We start from the raw sequence: 16,488 nt of genomic DNA, 5'->3' as shown, positions 1-16,488 counted from the left end.
TTACCAGCCCAAGAGTTCTGGGGAGAGAGACAAAGAAGAAGAGAAAAACAGCCCCTTGACTCTGCCGCTTCTCACTCGATTACTGGGTTGCTGTGATTTTAATTAACACCTGCGTGTTTTGGCAACACAAGCTCCTGTGACACATTCCTCCACTTGGCTGTGGTGGGGGAGAGAGCTCATCTTGTAGCCGAGAACAGGGCGAGCGGAAAACGTAACCCTCTTGCTCCAGGCACCATCACTCCTGGGCCTTGTCTTCAGTAGCAAATTAGGTAGTGTCAGGCCATGACCCCAAGGAGTCCTGCTGACCAATATAACGTTAAAGGTGACTATGCGGTCAGTGTAGATAGAAGCAAGTTGGGCCGGATCTTCAGCTGTAATACAGACAGACCAGTGTTGGGAATCATATTCTCAAAGGAGCATGGTTAACGAACAATATCGTTGCTTCCGATATTCTGCTCCGTTCATCTTGGGGAGACGATCTAAGCCTGGTTGCTCATCTTTAACTCCAGCACTATGATATACTGCAATAACCAATGGTTATTAACATCATTGAGCAGTACTATGTATGGTGGGAGGGATATCTAAAAGGAGGCACTGATCAGCATTCGCTATACCCTTCGTGATACTCAAAACCTAGAATTCTTCTCCGTAGTGGAGTGTCACGTTTTCAATAGCTGTGTCTATGACTTTGGGTGCCTATTATCCTCTAGCAGTGTCACTGTGTCAGCAGTGTGGGTGAGAAATGCTATCGAAAATGAAAATTGAGATTGAGATTGTAATTATCTGTCTGTCTAGCTATCTAGGTGCCTGTCTGTCTGTCTGCAGAATCTATTGGTAGTGTCTGTATGGCGTCTATCAATGGCATCTGTCTGGCTATTCTAGGTGTCTCACTGTCTATCTACGGTATCTATCTATATGTCTGTCTATCTATCTACCTATTGGTGTGTGTACGTGTAATATAGTATCTGTGTGTCTAAGGTTTCTGTCTATGATGGTGTCTGTCTATCTGGACGTCTGTCTACAGCTTCTATGGATGGTTTCTGCATAGTATCTATCTGTCTATGGCATCTCTGTATTTCTCTATTGATGGTATCAACTTTCTCATCATAAAGTTAGCTCTAAAGAAACCTCCTTTGTAATGAAGTGAGAATGAGCGTCCTGAATTTGATAAAGAAAATATCTGTCAATGGAGATGACCAAATTCCCTCTCCCAGCCAGAAAAGAAGTCCAGTTTCAAAGTTACCACCACTAATGCTCCCTGCCCCAGCTTGTGGTCTGTGGCAATGAACCTCTACGCTGTTGTCCCTCTGAAATCTGTGACCGATGAGCCCTTCCCCACCTCACTTTCTTCCCTCCTGGCTGCCAGCTTGGATTCCCTCTTGCAGGAGTGGAAAGCTTAATCAGGCTTGGTCTTTTCTTGGTGCCTCTTGTACCCGATAGTATCTCAAGGCCCTTCCCAGGGTGGTGAGCTGGAGGTGGTAAGCAGGGTGCAGTAGGTAATAGATTCATTCCTGCTCCTCCATCACATTGCTGTCACACTCACTGATTCTTACCGCAGGGTCCACCTGCTCCACTCCCCTCTCTGTCCTCTGCTCTCCCAGTGCCGTGTGCTCTTCTGAAGATGTTGCACATGCCATGATGTGCTAGGTCCACCCCTGCACGGCAGAGGCTTCTGCAGGCACTTTCTGGGGGTTGCTGGTGGGGGATTGCTGCACCAGAGTGGGCCGGCGGAGGAATCTCCCTTGATCCAGAGCCTGCTCTCCGGGAAGTGCCAGAACGTGCCCTCCTGTCTGCCTCCGCCCCAGCTGTCGTGGTGGGGTAGCACTTGTGCAGGGAGTCACAGTGGCACCTTGTGCTCAGTAGTGGCTCCTTGAAGGCTCGGACATTAGAACCTGTTACATTGCAAGAGCTCCCTGCAGTTCTTTGGAAACCTGCCATGAGCTTTTAAACGGAGATCCTTTTCTCTGATGCATGTGGTTAAACATACCTCCTGGGGAGATGGCACCTGCCAGGGCACCAGAGCGTGCAGATGAACCCAGACCCCGCCATGCAATTTAAAGCTTCCAGCACCAGGGACCAGAGATGAGATTTGCCACCAAGTCCAGCTGCTCTGGTTAAAAGTGGGAAGGCGAATTAAAGAAAATAAATGGGGCCTCGAGCAGCATTTCCATTTTGATGAGCTGGCAGGGGAGATACTAACAAGAAAGTAGGTTTCTTAAGGAATTATTGCAAAACAAAAGCTCCCTTAAAGGTTCCGTAATGTGCTCGGCACACTGTGGGTAATAAAGATGGAAATGATAATGATTGTAGATTATGCGCAAGGTTGCTCACCTCCTCGCTGCTGCTTGTCATGGGATAATTTAGGGCTGCCAAAAGCTGGCTGTCAAGTAGCAATTCAACGCTAAGGCTTGCCTCCCTTTAGGGGGCTCGTACTGTGCCGGGCTCCCCAGCGCTCAAGCTGCTCACAAACTGATTAGAGGCTAGCACTGAGCTGTTCCGAGCTCCCTTTGGAGGCAACACAGTCGCGGCTTCTCGTCAAAGTGTACCCACTCCCTCTGCATCCACTGACCTGTAAGAGAACAGTTCCCTTTGGGCGTGCGCTCCCCTGCTGGGGACGGTCGGCTCTGGGACGCACCTGCTTGGTGTGGATGTCCTACAGCCGCTGTACGCCGAGCTGCCCTAAAGGGCGGGGAGGGGGGCGAAGTTGATATTTCCACCGGAGAGGAAGGAAGACAGAGTGCCTAACTCCCTTAGTTTCTGTTCAACAATCCCAATCAGAAGGTGGTCAAAATTGGCATCTCTTTGACAGTCCCTCTCCCCCCACTTTAATTTCACATCTAAACCCCGGCAGGGGCCGATATTCCCTTCGCTTCTTCAGATAAAGCAATTTTGGATGCTGCACCTGCACTTCCCTGAGCATTTCCAAACGTCCGAGGGGCCTGAGTCGCCTCTCACCTCTGCCCCCAGACCTCCGCTTTCTCCACCGTTGCACCCAAACTGGGCCCTGCATCTCTTTGCTCTGCAGCTGGGGGCAGAAGACTCGCATAAATCAGTCTTCTGCATGCTCCTGGACCCGACTGGGCAAAAAATGTGAATGAAGCTTTTTTGCCTGCCCCTCCGAGTCATGGAGTTCTGTTCAAGTTCGCAGTGATGGCTGGCAAGCTCTTCTCCATGGGAGCTTGTGTTTAAACGCAGTTCTTTCCTTCTTATCTTTGCATCTGTCTAACAGCACGTGAACCTGGCACCTGCGCCTCACAGGTCTCTGCTCTGCCCCGCTTGGCTGTGTGATCCTTTGGGTTCACCAGCTACACCCAGCACTCGTACATAGCAGCAGCTGCTCTGCACAGGTGGTATTACACCCGAGCCCTCTGCCCATCTGTCTGTGGATCTAGGCCTCTGCTGTTCTGCCCGCTAAACCAAGGCTTATTGAGAATGCTATTTCAACTTTGGGCCCTCTGTTGCAGGTATAGATGGTGGAACTAGAGTCTACTACTCTCAGAGGAGGAAGCTGAGAGAAATGATAGGAGGACTTGTGGCACCTTAGAGACTAACAAATTTATTTGAGCATAAGCTTTTGTGAGCTACAGCTCACTTCGATGCCTTTGAGGTTACAGTGCTGGCCTGGGAGACAGTGGTTCAGTTCTTAGCTCTGCCACGGATTCCCTGTGTGACCTTGGGCACATCACTTAGCATTCATGTGCGCCTGGGGGTGATAATCCTTCATGTGTTCTGATTGTAAACTCATTGGGGTAGGGGACCGTCTCTTAGTGGGGGTGTACAAACAGCGCGTTGCCCAGTGGAGCCCTGATCTTAGATGGGGCCTTAAGGTGCTACCACAACATAAATAATATAGCACCCCCCAGATCTAAGGATGCCCCCTTAAAATGGCTTAATGGTGTGTGGGCAGATGGGTGCGTGCACAGGCACACAAAGTTTCTTTTCTGCCAGTGGCTGAGATTAAACCCTAGACACTTCCTCAAAGCATCTGTGCTCAAGTCCCATCGGAGTTACGTGAGCAAGGCTGGCTCATTGTTTTCTACTGAAGGAGTCAGATGAGATCTCAATTTTATTTCCTCCCTCTCCCCCCCCCTCCGTCTACAACTTTGGATGGAGGTGGTATATTGTTATAACAAGTCCCCAAGCCCTTTCTCAAAGGAGCCTCTTATCCCTGCAGATCCCGGCGGATTACAGAAATAGCAATAACAGAGGATCTAAAGAATGAGACAATTTCCTGTTCCGATAAGGCAGAAGCCGAAGAGCAGAGTCATTGTAAATTTCTGTTTATCACATTTGCTTTCACAGACGGAGAGAAGAGGATAAAACGTGGCCACTTGTTTGTTTAGCAAGGGCTTTTGGTGAAATGAATCATGAAAGGGACTCTCGAGTGGCTTGTCCATATCACCAGAGCCCCAAGATTGAATGTCTGGGGGATGGGTGTGGAGGGGTAATGATACAAAGGATTTGGTGGATGGGTATCAATTTAAAAGCAACCAGTGGAAATTTAACTATTTGTTCCACTTATTAGCGCCCCTTGCTCAACCTCCTACCATGCCTGTGTCCCCATTGGACCTCCCACATGTTGCACCCATTTACACTAGGTCTGAGGCCATCTGACTACTCTGCAGTTTTTTAAAGTGAATTGAGGCAGCGGATCAGCAGCACCAGAGATGGGCGCTGTGCAGTTGGCCAGGCAATGGGAGCTATGGAAGCTGATCCAATGGCTAGAAGCAGAAGCTAGGCAAATTCAGACTAAGATAAGGTTGAATTTTTTAGCAGGGAGGGCAATTAGCCATTGGCACAACTTACCAGGGGTTGTGGTGAATTTGCCATCGCTGAAAGTTTTTAAAATCCAGATGGGAGGTTTTTCCTAAAAGACTATTTTTGTATAAACGCTGCTATTGGGCCTGAAGCAAGAATTAATTCAGGGAAGTGATGAGACTTGTGTTCTGCAGGCGGTCAGACACAATGCTTCCTTCTAGCCTTGAAATCTATGACTCCGTGACCAAGAGGAGTGCAGGGGGATTATGCAGTCACTTAGGTTTGGATCTAGATTCTGTTGGAGCCAATGGAAAGACTCCTATTGAAGTCAGTGGCTTTAGCTCAAGCCCTCCAGAGGCTGGTGTTCATGGCTTGGAGGCAACATCGTTTTTGTTGCTGTTTGTTTCTAATGTTCTTTGTGTGTCAAGGTTTAGGAGGCTTATAGCTTCCAGCCCTCTGAAAAAGGATGGTTTGCGGAAGGGGGGAGATGGTACGGCAGATGGGGTTGCGAAGGGGAGTGCAACTTGGAGAAAGGCCCGGGGGCCAGCAGAATGGGATGGGGCAGCAACCAGACAGGGGCTTGGACTGAGTGAAGAGAGCAACCAGACAGGGGCTTGGACTGAGTGAAGAGAGCACAGGGGAGGGAGGGGAAGAATAGGGCTGAGCTGATGCCAGGCAAAAATAGAGGACATGGCTGTTTGAGTGTTCCCAGTGGCTGGGTTGCTGTGTGGCCTCTTGGTACCATTCCTGCTTAACTGGCTTGGCTACCCCCTTCCCGGGCTTTGGCCCAGGAGCAGTGGCCAGAAGAAAGGGGCATGGCTGGGGTGCCTTTGTGATCCAATGATCCCTGGCTGCATTAATGACCCTTGGGAGGGCCTGATGTAATAGAGTATCCCTGAGGCTGCGCTAAACTACATCATGGTCTGTGATGGGATCAGAGAATCCACACAAAGCTTCTTTGCTCTCCCGCCCTTATTGGGTGCAGCCAGAACTTTTTGGATACATAGAGGATGATGTAGGCAGGCACATCAAAAGATCTCAGGCCACTAAGTAAGATGGCTCTGAACCACACTGTCACCACACGCATATATGGGTGGTAGATATAGCTGGGGTGCTGTTTCCAGCTCTCCCATGGGCTCTCTCTGTGGCCTGGGGCACTTAACCCAAGGGTAGCTAGTTTCTCCACCTGACCTAACTTTGCAGAATAACGTGAGATTCTTGGATAGAAAGTGCGACTGGTGAGTAAGTGCAAACCAGCCTTATTTGAGGCTTCTCCGTTGCTTAGCAGCATCGTTTACATCTTCACAGAGCTTCATATGATTGGCTCAGTGCCCTTCCTGCGGTCAGGGCATGGCTCTCCCGCACTCAGCACAGTACTCTGGGGTGTGGGAGAAAGGAGTGACAAGACACTTTCAAAGCGCTTCACAACCTTTAATTAATCCAGTTTCATGCTCCACTTGGGAGGTAGGTCAGCAGCTTATCCCCATTGTATAGGTGGGGAAACTGAGGTGCAGAGCCAGGCTGCAGAGTTAGGAACAGAACCCAGGTCTCCTGCTCTAACCACTAGACACGTTGCTTCTCTAGAGCAATGGTTCTCCACTTTTTCCATACAGGGACACACCATCTAGCCAGGGTCATGCTCCATTTAAAAATGTGGGAGGGGCATGGTGGTCATGACCCCCGGGCACCAGTTCAGGCTGTTGGGTTGAGAACCCCTGCTCTTGGTAAGTCGCTCAGAGGCTTTGCAGCCTTGGTGTCCTCCTGGGTTCAGGGCTGCTTTTGGATCCCCTTGGACTGGCCTGTAATGTGATTGTTTCATCCGTGGCTCATCCACAGGCTGTGACTTGGCTGACCTCACTGCAGTGTTCCAGTCCTTTGAAAGGCCCAGGCTGGATCAACTCAATGTGCAGTCTTCCAGGTTGTGCTTGAAAAGAGCCCAGGACAGCTGGCTCAATGCAGCAACCGCAACAGCCCATCTCCATGGGCTGAGTCACTTTGAGCACACGACACCGGCACCCTGATCTCTGCACTGGCTGCCAATTTGCTTCAAAGGGGGCCGGTCATGATCTAGAAGGCCCTATGCCAGAGAGGGGTCTGAGTTCTTTGAGTGTGTCGTCCAAACAGTGGATACGGGAGAATTGGAAGATATAACTTTTTAAAAGCCTTAGACAAAGTTCCTCCCAAGAGGCTATTAAGGAAGCAAAGTACTGTCGGAGATCAGAAACAGGCTAAGAGACAGGGAACAAAGGATAGCAATCAGTGGTCAATTTCCAGTGTGGCAGAAGGTTACCAGCAAGGTGCCTCAAGGTTCCATGCTAGGTCCAGTGTTTTTAAATATATTTATCACTGATCTGGAAAAGGAGGCAAACAGGAAGAGGAGACAAAGTTACTGATGTTGATCAAGGCTAGAGAGGACTGTGGGGACTCTTACAAAGCTAGGTGAACGGCTAGCAGGCTAGTAGATGAAATCCAGAGGAGACAAATGCAAGGTGATGTGTGCTAGAGGGAATATTTGAACTAGTCCTGCACTTGGCTGAGTCTTAAATGCAACTGTAACCACTCAGGAAAAAGACCAGGGCATTGTTGTGGCCAGCACAATGACAACCTCTGCTCAAGGCACAGTGGTGCTCAAAAAAGCAAACAGAATGTTAGGAGATGTATGGCGTAGGAGACAAAATAATACTGACAATCCCATAATTGCATGCACTGTCCTTGAGCAGCATGTCCCGTCTTGGCCACCCCAAGTCAACAGAGAAAAAGGTCAGTGGAGCTACACTGATTTATACGAGTTGAGGATTTGGCCTAAGGATTCTGAATGCAAATGTATTTGACCAGTGGGATGCAAACAGTGTTCCAAGAACATAAGGGATTCTTTAGTTAGAGCTTTAAAACCCTTTCATCTGGGTCGGCTAAGGAGATATTAGCAATACTGGGTCAAATGAATCCCTGAGCTCAATGGGAAGTGTCACCAAGCACAAATTTGGTCCCAGTGGGCAAAATTTGCTCTCCGTTACACTGCTATAAATCTATTGAGTTTGCTCTTGCTTTCGCTGATGTAAGTGAAATTGGAGTGGATGGAGTTACACTGGTGTGAGAGGAGAATCAGGCCCCTTGACTTTAAGAGAATGAGTCTGGATTTGCAGTGGGGTAAGTGTGAGCAGAAAGTGGCCCATAGAGTCAGACCACCAGCTAACGTACATTGATTGATACCAGCTGGGGATCAGGGCCCAGGGCTACAACGGAATTAAATCAGTTTAAACCAGCTGGGGGGAATCAGTCTGACCCTTTCCCTGCAATGGAGCTACATCCATTTACAGCAGGTGGGGATATGGCCTGTGACATCTGTCTTGACAGCGTCCCTTTAAGGCTGCCAGCCTGGTTCAACTGCCCAGCTCCTGGCTGGCAGTGAAATCATTAAGCCGTTGTTTCCCCTGGAGTCCCTCATGGTTAGTGAATCCAAATAACTTTTTGTTTTCCCCTTCCCGTGCCTGTTGTATTAATTGCTGCTAACAGCCCAACATGGGCCTGACACGCAGAGATAATGCTCCAGTCATCTCAACATGGGTCCCCTTTTGTACATGACACACGTAGCAATCTGTACTAACCCTTTTTTTTGGTTGTTGTTTGCGGTGTGTGTGCCTCTGTGGGGCCATTCAGAGGGTGTTGGATTATATGCATCACCAGAGCTCACGGGGATTCATCAGGCGCTGGGAAAGTCTTTCAGAGCGTCTGGAAATCAGTCACGCTCCTTGTTACTTTGAGTGCAGGGCTTAGGTCTTGTATAGTGTCTCACTTCCTGCTCCAGCCTGTGTGCTGGCCTTGATCTGTTTTTTCTTCCTTAGCTAACATACTTTGCTGCCTTAGCCAGGCCTGTCCTTTAGTGCATTGACCTGACCCCAAGCCAGTTCAAATTAATTGGAGTCTTTCCATTTGCCTCACTGGACTGGGGATCCAGCGTGTACTGCTGAGTTAAATATGTGGAACATCTTTCCGCACCTATCTGGTTCCAACCTGCCTGCCTTTCTGGGTGCTTGATGATTTGAAGCCAGGTTCTTACCTCACTTAAACTGATGTACATCCAGGGTGACTTGATAACCTCTGGCTCAAAACCTGGGTAACTCAGAGCAGAAAGTTTGGTCCATGAACTGTGTTTTGGGCCACAAACAGAATGGGTCTGCTCGGTCTCCATCTAATCCCCAGTGGACATTAGTTTGCAAAAATCAGCGTACTGTTCAAAGACATGGCAGGCAGGCTCTGCTCAGGATTAGGAGCGTAGGGGAGCTATTTGTCGACGGTGAGGTGCATTGGCAGAACTGTATGTGTTAAAATGAGGGCCAGGATAGCAGGGGATAGTGCTGCTCAGGACTGAGGGGCATTGGAAGAACTGTGTGGGAGCCCAGGACTGTGGTAACAGGGTGCTGCAGACGAAGAATGAGATGCACCAAAAGAACTGGTTGTGGGAAGCTTGCACTTAGGCTGCCTGAGTGATTCTAACCTCCAGTGCCATCCACTGCACTTAACACCCAAGAGCCTAAAAAGAGAAACTGAGGCACAAAGACACTGGGGAAATGACTTGCCCATAATCACACAGCCTGTCAGTGGCAGAAATGGGAATAGAACCCAGGAGTCCTGACTCCTAGAGCCCTACAACCGTCCCAGACAGGCTAAGGGTGGGATTCGCAAAGGTATTTAGGCACCTAACTCCCATTGAGTTAGGTGCCTAAATACCTTTGCGAGTCACACCCTGAGTTGCCATAGGTTTCACAGGAAATCTATGGCAGGGCAGAGAACTGCAATTGGGTCTCCTGAGTCCAGGGTAGTGCCCTAATCCATGGGCCATCAGCCAGGACTGCACTGTCTAAATGCTGTCAATCCTCACACCTATTGCTGGTGCTAAAATCCACACGAGAAATGTATAAAGCAGACAGACACCATGCCACAGCTGAGCCAGAGGATGAAGTTCAGAAACTGTCTTGAGCCTCGTTTGAATCGTTGTTAGCAACTGGAGTTCACAGCCGGGAACAAATTGGGAGCTGGCCTGAAATCCAGAACTTGTGGTCAGGGGCGGGGAGATGCAAGTGGAAGATGATGCCAAAGAGGGGGCTGAGCAGGGAGGAGGGACATGTAACCGGGGGTTGCCTGGCCTTGCCCCCTGGCTGCGATAGGGTGAGATGTGGGTGCTCCCCCTCTTGACGCCGTCTGATTGACACATCTCCAGCTTGCGAGGTGCCTGCCGAGCCCTTTCCATAGAAAAATGGATTATTCTACAGTCAGATTAATGGGCTTTCATTTTGCAAAACATCTGTCACCGTTAGTTCTGGACAGTGAGCGTGAAATGAGTTTTGACTGCAGAAAGGTTACATCTGTGTGTAATATGTGACTAACATTCCAACGGCTCAGGGAGCAAACTAGTGAATGAGCATTACGCGTTGAAAGAAGACAGGGCCGCATCTGTATGCACAGGAGAAGGGAGTGTGTGGGTGCTGGAGGGGCCTGCATGTGTTTTTATAGTCAGGTTTCCATACCATGCCCTTCGCAGGGGTGTCTGAGCCCCCGTCTGTTGCCAGTGGTACGCACATACGTAGGTTTGAGTCTTGTTCCGAGAGGGGATGTGTGTAGTAGAGGGTGTGGGCGTCTCTCTGCTTCTCTCTCGAGTGATTCTAGGGCTTTCTAAACTTTGTGTTTGCCGCTGGTGTGTTGACAGGTTTGCTTGCCATGTCCGTACCGACACTGTACGGGGAGGGCTGTCAGTGGTTTCTGCCCAGCTATGCGTCACGCTACTAGAATGCATCTGACAACCACAAAGTGGCTGAGAGGGGTGGGGAAATTCCAGGATCAGAAGCCTCATTTTTCAGATGAGGGACACGGAGGTACAGCGAGTGGAAGTGGCTTGCCTGCAATCACACAGCCTGTCAGTGGCGGAAATGGGAATAGAACCCTGGAGTCCTGACGCCCAGAGCCCTGCAGTAGCTACCCGACCAGGCCTTCACCAGTAGCGTGCAAAGCGATACGTTGTTTTCCTGCATGCTGGACCCTGAGATGAGGCCAGATAGAGTCACAGAGTTTAAGGTCAGAAGGGGCCACCAGATCATCCAGTCTGATGTCATGTAAATCACAGGCAAGCAAGATCCCTCAGCACCTGCACCTTAAACCCAACAACGGAAACTAGACCAACCAATGACAGCCCCCAGGAGACTCGACTGTTCTGTGCCACAGGCAGAGAAGAGGAGGGACTGAGGCCCCCGCAATGGCAGACAAATGATGTTCTTCTGTGTTTCGATGCACACATTAAATATCTGTACCTATCTGTCTTGTCCCACCCAAACTATCCCATAATGATTTCAGTCCTGACTTCCATTCGATGCTCAAGTATCCCCCCTCCCCTCTTGGTTTCCTTCTCATAGCTGACCTCCTTACCCCTATCCCCACTCCTCTGAAGTGATGAACCAAGCCCTGGGGATGCTAACCTCTTGATGCAATCACATTCCCAGGGCAATGAAACCATTCACATGCCAGCAACATCCCGCCTCCCAACCTCCCCAGAGTCCACATTGCTGACTCCTGTGGTAAAGTGATGGAGGTACTGATCCCGTCCCAGCACTGCTAATATGCTGATAAACTGGGGCACGACATAACACACCCTCATTCCAGCAAAGTTCTGGAGATGCCCATTTCGATTGGATGGATTGATCCCATCTCTAGGTTAAACCCAACAGCTCTTTCCCCACCCCACCGCCTTCCAGCAGCTCCAATGAATAACACAACACAGGCATGCGGAGTTGAAGCTGAAATGTCTTGCATCCTGCTCTGGAGAAGAGCTGGAGGGCTCAGTTTGGTAAGGGTGCCTTTCACCTCGGCATTGCCACTTCTATGCAAGCTCACCTGTAGTCCTCCCAGAGCATTAAGGCATGTTGGGGTGATCATATGGGTAGGGGGACGGGAAGCTTACATGGCTGCTTCCTGTATTTTATATGTTTATGCTGAGGTCACTTAAGTTACTCCAGGTTTATACTGGGGCACTTGAGACCTGAGCCTGGCCTTAGCCTGAAGACTAATCTCTGCCCTGTAAGAGGCGATTATGGAAAACAGATCCACCAAAATGCAAGATCCTTACTTTAGACAGCAGAAACCCTTCTCTGTCTCATCCTTTCCCTTTATTCCCCCGTCTGTACACCCCACTTCCTCTGTAGCCCTACGTTCCATCCATCCACCCACCCATCAAAAAAGCCATTTTTAATGCTTGTATCCATCCCATTGTTCGTTTGCTCATTTGATCTTCCATCCCGCCCATTTCTCTCCATTTAGCCTTATTCCAGATTTCCACCTGCTCCATCCGTCCTCATTTCCAACCCCGACTGATTGCTCCATCATCTTTTTATCCACATTCCCCCTCTCCTCTCGGTTGTCTTTGTTCCCAGTTGGAAGTTTCTCTACGTAGAGGCAGTTGCAGAGGGAAGGGGGGATTAACGTGTCTGGGAAGGGGTTCGCAGGCCTGAGCGCGTTACCTTGTGTCTTCCAGATGTACATCCAGACCATGACGCTGACCATCTCGGTGAGCCTCAGCGCCTCCGTCTCGCTGGGCATGCTGTACATGCCCAAGGTGTATATCATCCTCTTCCATCCAGAGCAGAACGTCCCCAAGCGCAAACGCAGCCTCAAGGCGGTGGTGACGGCCGCCACCATGTCCAACAAATTCACTCAGAAGGGAGGTTTCCGACCCAACGGAGAAGCCAAATCAGAACTGTGTGAAAATCTTGAAACGCAAGGTAACATCCCCTCACCCGCACGGCCAACCTTCCCCGCTGTCAAGGAAACTGGGCCAAGGCTCCTTGGTGGTGCATGGGCTGCCGGTGGGTGACTATGGCTGCTCCATTTGACTCCGCGAAAAGGATGAGCTCATTCCTTTGCAAAGCACTTTGTGGGACCCCTGGGCAGAGGGGTCAGCACAGCGACTAGGCGTCACTCCAGCCCTCAGAATGAGAGAAAGTGCTGTGTGGGGTTTGTGTGGCTCTTCGGCACAAGGGGTGAACGTCACCTGGCACAATACTGCATATTAGCCCAGTCCTGCTTCCGTGGAGGTCGAGGGGCATCATGCCATTGGCTTTAACGAGAGGAGATGGGGGCCCTGTACCAGGCAGCTGTGAAATCCAGGTGTCAGGACACTGAGGAGTTCTGATGTCTGGAATTATGGGCCCAGTACAGCTCCCATTGAAAATCCCTGGAAAGATGCCCACCGGCTTCGGGGGGTGGGGGAAGCGGGATCAAGAGATAAAAGAGCCATGCTTTAGTGGATTCCATCATCCCCAGAACCCCAAGGCAACGGCCTCAGTAGCTAGAGATGGAGTGCAAGTTTCAGATCCGGGTCTAAGCGTCCCCAGAAGCCAGGTGCAGGGACTTGATTTGGGCTGCTCTCTAATTATAGCCTCATAACTGAAAATGCCTTGGCTGGTTTTCAATTTGCGAGGACATATGGATCAGTTTTAATTTTTGAATGTCTTCTCTCACCCCTCCTCCCCCTCCTGCCCTTGGAGCCAGGAGAAGCTGCTTGTTAAGCAGTCAGTCAGTGCCCCTCCCTGCCGCTCTGGTCGAAGAGCCGTCTAGCTGACCTGTCCCGAAGGGCTCTGTCTGGGTTTTCGAAGCTGTGTTTGTATTTCCCATGTTTGCGTACTGGGGCTTCACAGCTTTCACTGACTTTTCTGAAAGCCTTAGGGAGCCCTTTCGGAGCCTGCCTTCACCTAAAACCCCCACAGAGACACAAGTAACCTGTGGTGAGCCACTGAGGTTTGGGAGGGCGGATGGTCATGAACTCCAGACCCAGTGTGTTTTCACTGAGCCACATGCTCATGGACACTCAAGGTGGATAAAATGTATTAGATCATCCAGATTATGCCCCTGGTTCCCAGGTGGGATCATTGCCCCCTCCCATCACAAGAGCCACAACCATAAATTGAGACTAGCGGGCTCCTTCTGTTGCCAGTCTCCAAGGACTAGATGATCACGATGGTCCCTTCTGGCCTTAGTCTCTGATTCTGAACAGGCCATGGCATGAGCTCCCCTTTAGAGGGGGTCCCTGCGAGTCAGGGGTGAGGCACTTTGGTGGTACAGTGAAGGGGAAGCTAGTGCTGCAGCTATGCTGTGGACAGAGGACTCCAATCTCCAGGGCTGTGAATCCAGCGCTAAATTCACTGCATTTTCGGTTTTAAATATCTCCCGGTGTGCTTTGTGCCGGAGCCCTGCTGGACAGGTTGTACAAATCCGTGGTTCTCAACCAGTGGTTTGTGTATCCCTGGGGCTACACAGAGGTCTTCCGGGGGTACATCGACTCATCTAGATATTTGCCTACTTTGCAACAGGCTACATAAAAAGCACTCATGAAGTCAGTACAAACTACAATATCCTACAGACAATGACTTGTTTATACTGCTCTTATGCTATACGCTGAAATGTAAGTGCAATATTTACTTTCCAATTGATTTATTTTATATGGTAAAAATGAGACAGTCAGCAATTTTTCAGTACTATTATGCTGTGATTCTTGTATTTTTATGTCTGGTTTTATAAGCAAGTAGTTTTTAAGTGAGGTGAAACTTGGGGGTACTCAAGACAAATCAGGCTCCTGCAAGGGGTACAGTAGTCTGGAAAGGTTGCGCGTCCCTGGTAAAAATTGACTTAAAAAAGCAGAGCATGGAGGATGACATTGTAGCAGATGAAATACCAAGACTGTCACACTGGGAACTGGTTCATTTTCCTTAAACTCTCTCAAATCTCAAGCTTGGGACTTGTCCCTGGCCCTTTGGCAAATCGACAATTCATCTGAGCTACGAATGCTGTTTGGTTTGTTACCTGTGTGAACCCCCCCAGGCAAATCATAGGTTGTAGATTTCACATAGGTTTGTATTATTCATATTGATGTTATTTAACCTGTGTATCATGATACCACCCCAAAACCACAACCAAGCTGAGTCCCATTGTGCAAGGTGCTGTACAAATGCACAATGAATAGCCTTCCTTTCTATTGTGCATCCCTGTTCTCTCTCTTTCTCTTCTTTCCCTAAAATACAATAGTCAGAAGAGAGAGAGGTTGTCCAGTGGTTAGGGGTCTAGCGTAGGACACCTGGGTTCAATTCCCTTCTGTGCCACAGATTTCTTTTGTGACTTTGGGTTAGTCATTTAGCATTTCTATGCCTCATTTCCCTGCCTGTAAAATAGCATGTCTTTACCTCACAGGGGTGTTGTGAGGACAAATATGTTAAAGATCATGAGATATGGCCCCCATCATAAGACGCACAGCACATGAGGCTTCTATCCTAATCAGGGCTTCTGGCTACTGCTGTAGTATAAATACATTAATAATCTAGTCATTTTTATTAGTCATTTATTAATATTAGTGAATGGGGCCAGGCTGCAAAGATGATCTGGGTTTTACGCTTCCCAAATTTCAGGGGAGTTTGGATCCGGGGATTTAGTTCTGACCCACCTCCAATATAGTTTAAAAACGATTGGCCAGTTGTCTTCCTCTAGTGGCATGATTGTGCAGCATAGTAAACACAGTTAGGCAGCCGTGGGACCATGGCTTGTTATGCTGATCGGTATGGTCTTGTTTCCTTAGACGCCCCGGTCTGTGTGTACTCACCTGTTGTCTCTTGTCATAAAGTGTCCGTCTTTGGGGCCCGGGATGTCGTTTTGCTCTGTGTTTGTACTGCTCCGAGCACAATGGGATTCTGCTCCAGGGCTGGGGCACCTGGGGGGGGGGGCGCAATACAAGTAATAAACAATAAAGTTTCTGTGTTCCCATCTAGGCTCCCTGTAGGTTCAATGTGCATGCAGCATGTGTGACCAAACCCAACAAATACATGGAAAGTAGACAAAAAAAAAATTGGTATGAGTTTTTCCATAGCAACCCTCCCTCTGTTCTCCCCTGGGATGGGATCCCAAGAGCGCTCTGAAGAATAACAGACCAAGGCTAATCCCGGTGCAAGGGCTGATTGTCAGCAGCACTCTATCATTGCAGCTCTCATGGACTTCAGTGGGAGCTTGGGGTGGGTTGTGTGTGCGCTTGATGCTACTGAAAGCCAGGGCTTCCTGCGGTAAGACTCCTGGACCTGCTCCTTCCCTGTGCTGCACCTCAGGTTGCCATTTCCATGAGTGCAAAGTGTGTAAACTGCTACCCCGGCTGCAAGGCACAGCGGTATTCTGATTCCGCAGAGATTTTACACTCGGCAGAGGTGTGAGCGGTACAAGGGAGTGTGGGGGAGGGCAGAATCAGGCCCTCTCTTGTACTGCTGTGCTGTGCATGCCGCTGCAGGCTAGCTGCTCGTAACCATGGTCATATGGTAGAGGTGACGTCTGAGCACAGGCCTGGAAGCTCGGAAAGCCGGAGTTGTAATCCCAGTTTTGGCACCGATTCCCTCTGACCCTGCACAAACCATATAACCTCTCCCTGCCTCTGTTTGCACGGCTGTCATAATACTCGGGTTTTGTGGTTAATGTTGGACGGTGCAGTGTGGCGGACAACAGCTGTGTCTTTATTGCTTCCTTGGCTTGATCCATGGCCTCATATACTCACACCCTGCTATTGTCCGCTGAGCCACACACAGTGCGGTATGGAGACTAGAATTCACCACCTTTGCCTCCAAAATTAGCTCTCTAATTTATAAGGCAAAGAAGAACCCGTGTTAACCCTTGTAGCTTCTTTAAACCCCAGACAACAGAGGCTGAGACAACCGCCAA

The 16,488-nt window shown here is 49.5% G+C and overlaps 1 protein-coding gene across 6 annotated transcripts in view; it reads left to right on the top strand.

Annotated features, from left to right (window-relative positions):
• The window catches only part of GRM4 (glutamate metabotropic receptor 4), a 233,381-nt gene that overhangs the window by 206,937 nt on the left and 9,956 nt on the right, over positions 1-16,488 (top strand). For all 6 annotated transcript variants that reach the window (XM_073319848.1, XM_073319851.1, XM_073319846.1 and 3 more), the window contains one exon: positions 12,278-12,524. In XM_073319848.1, coding sequence (XP_073175949.1) covers positions 12,278-12,524 — 247 coding nt within the window. The remainder of the gene's footprint in view (positions 1-12,277; positions 12,525-16,488) is intronic.

This window comes from Lepidochelys kempii, chromosome 21 (genome assembly GCF_965140265.1).
Source record: "Lepidochelys kempii isolate rLepKem1 chromosome 21, rLepKem1.hap2, whole genome shotgun sequence".
Lineage (NCBI taxonomy): Eukaryota > Metazoa > Chordata > Testudines > Cheloniidae > Lepidochelys > Lepidochelys kempii.
Note: the sequence above shows the minus strand (reverse complement) of the source record. Positions and strands in the feature narration are given on the sequence as shown.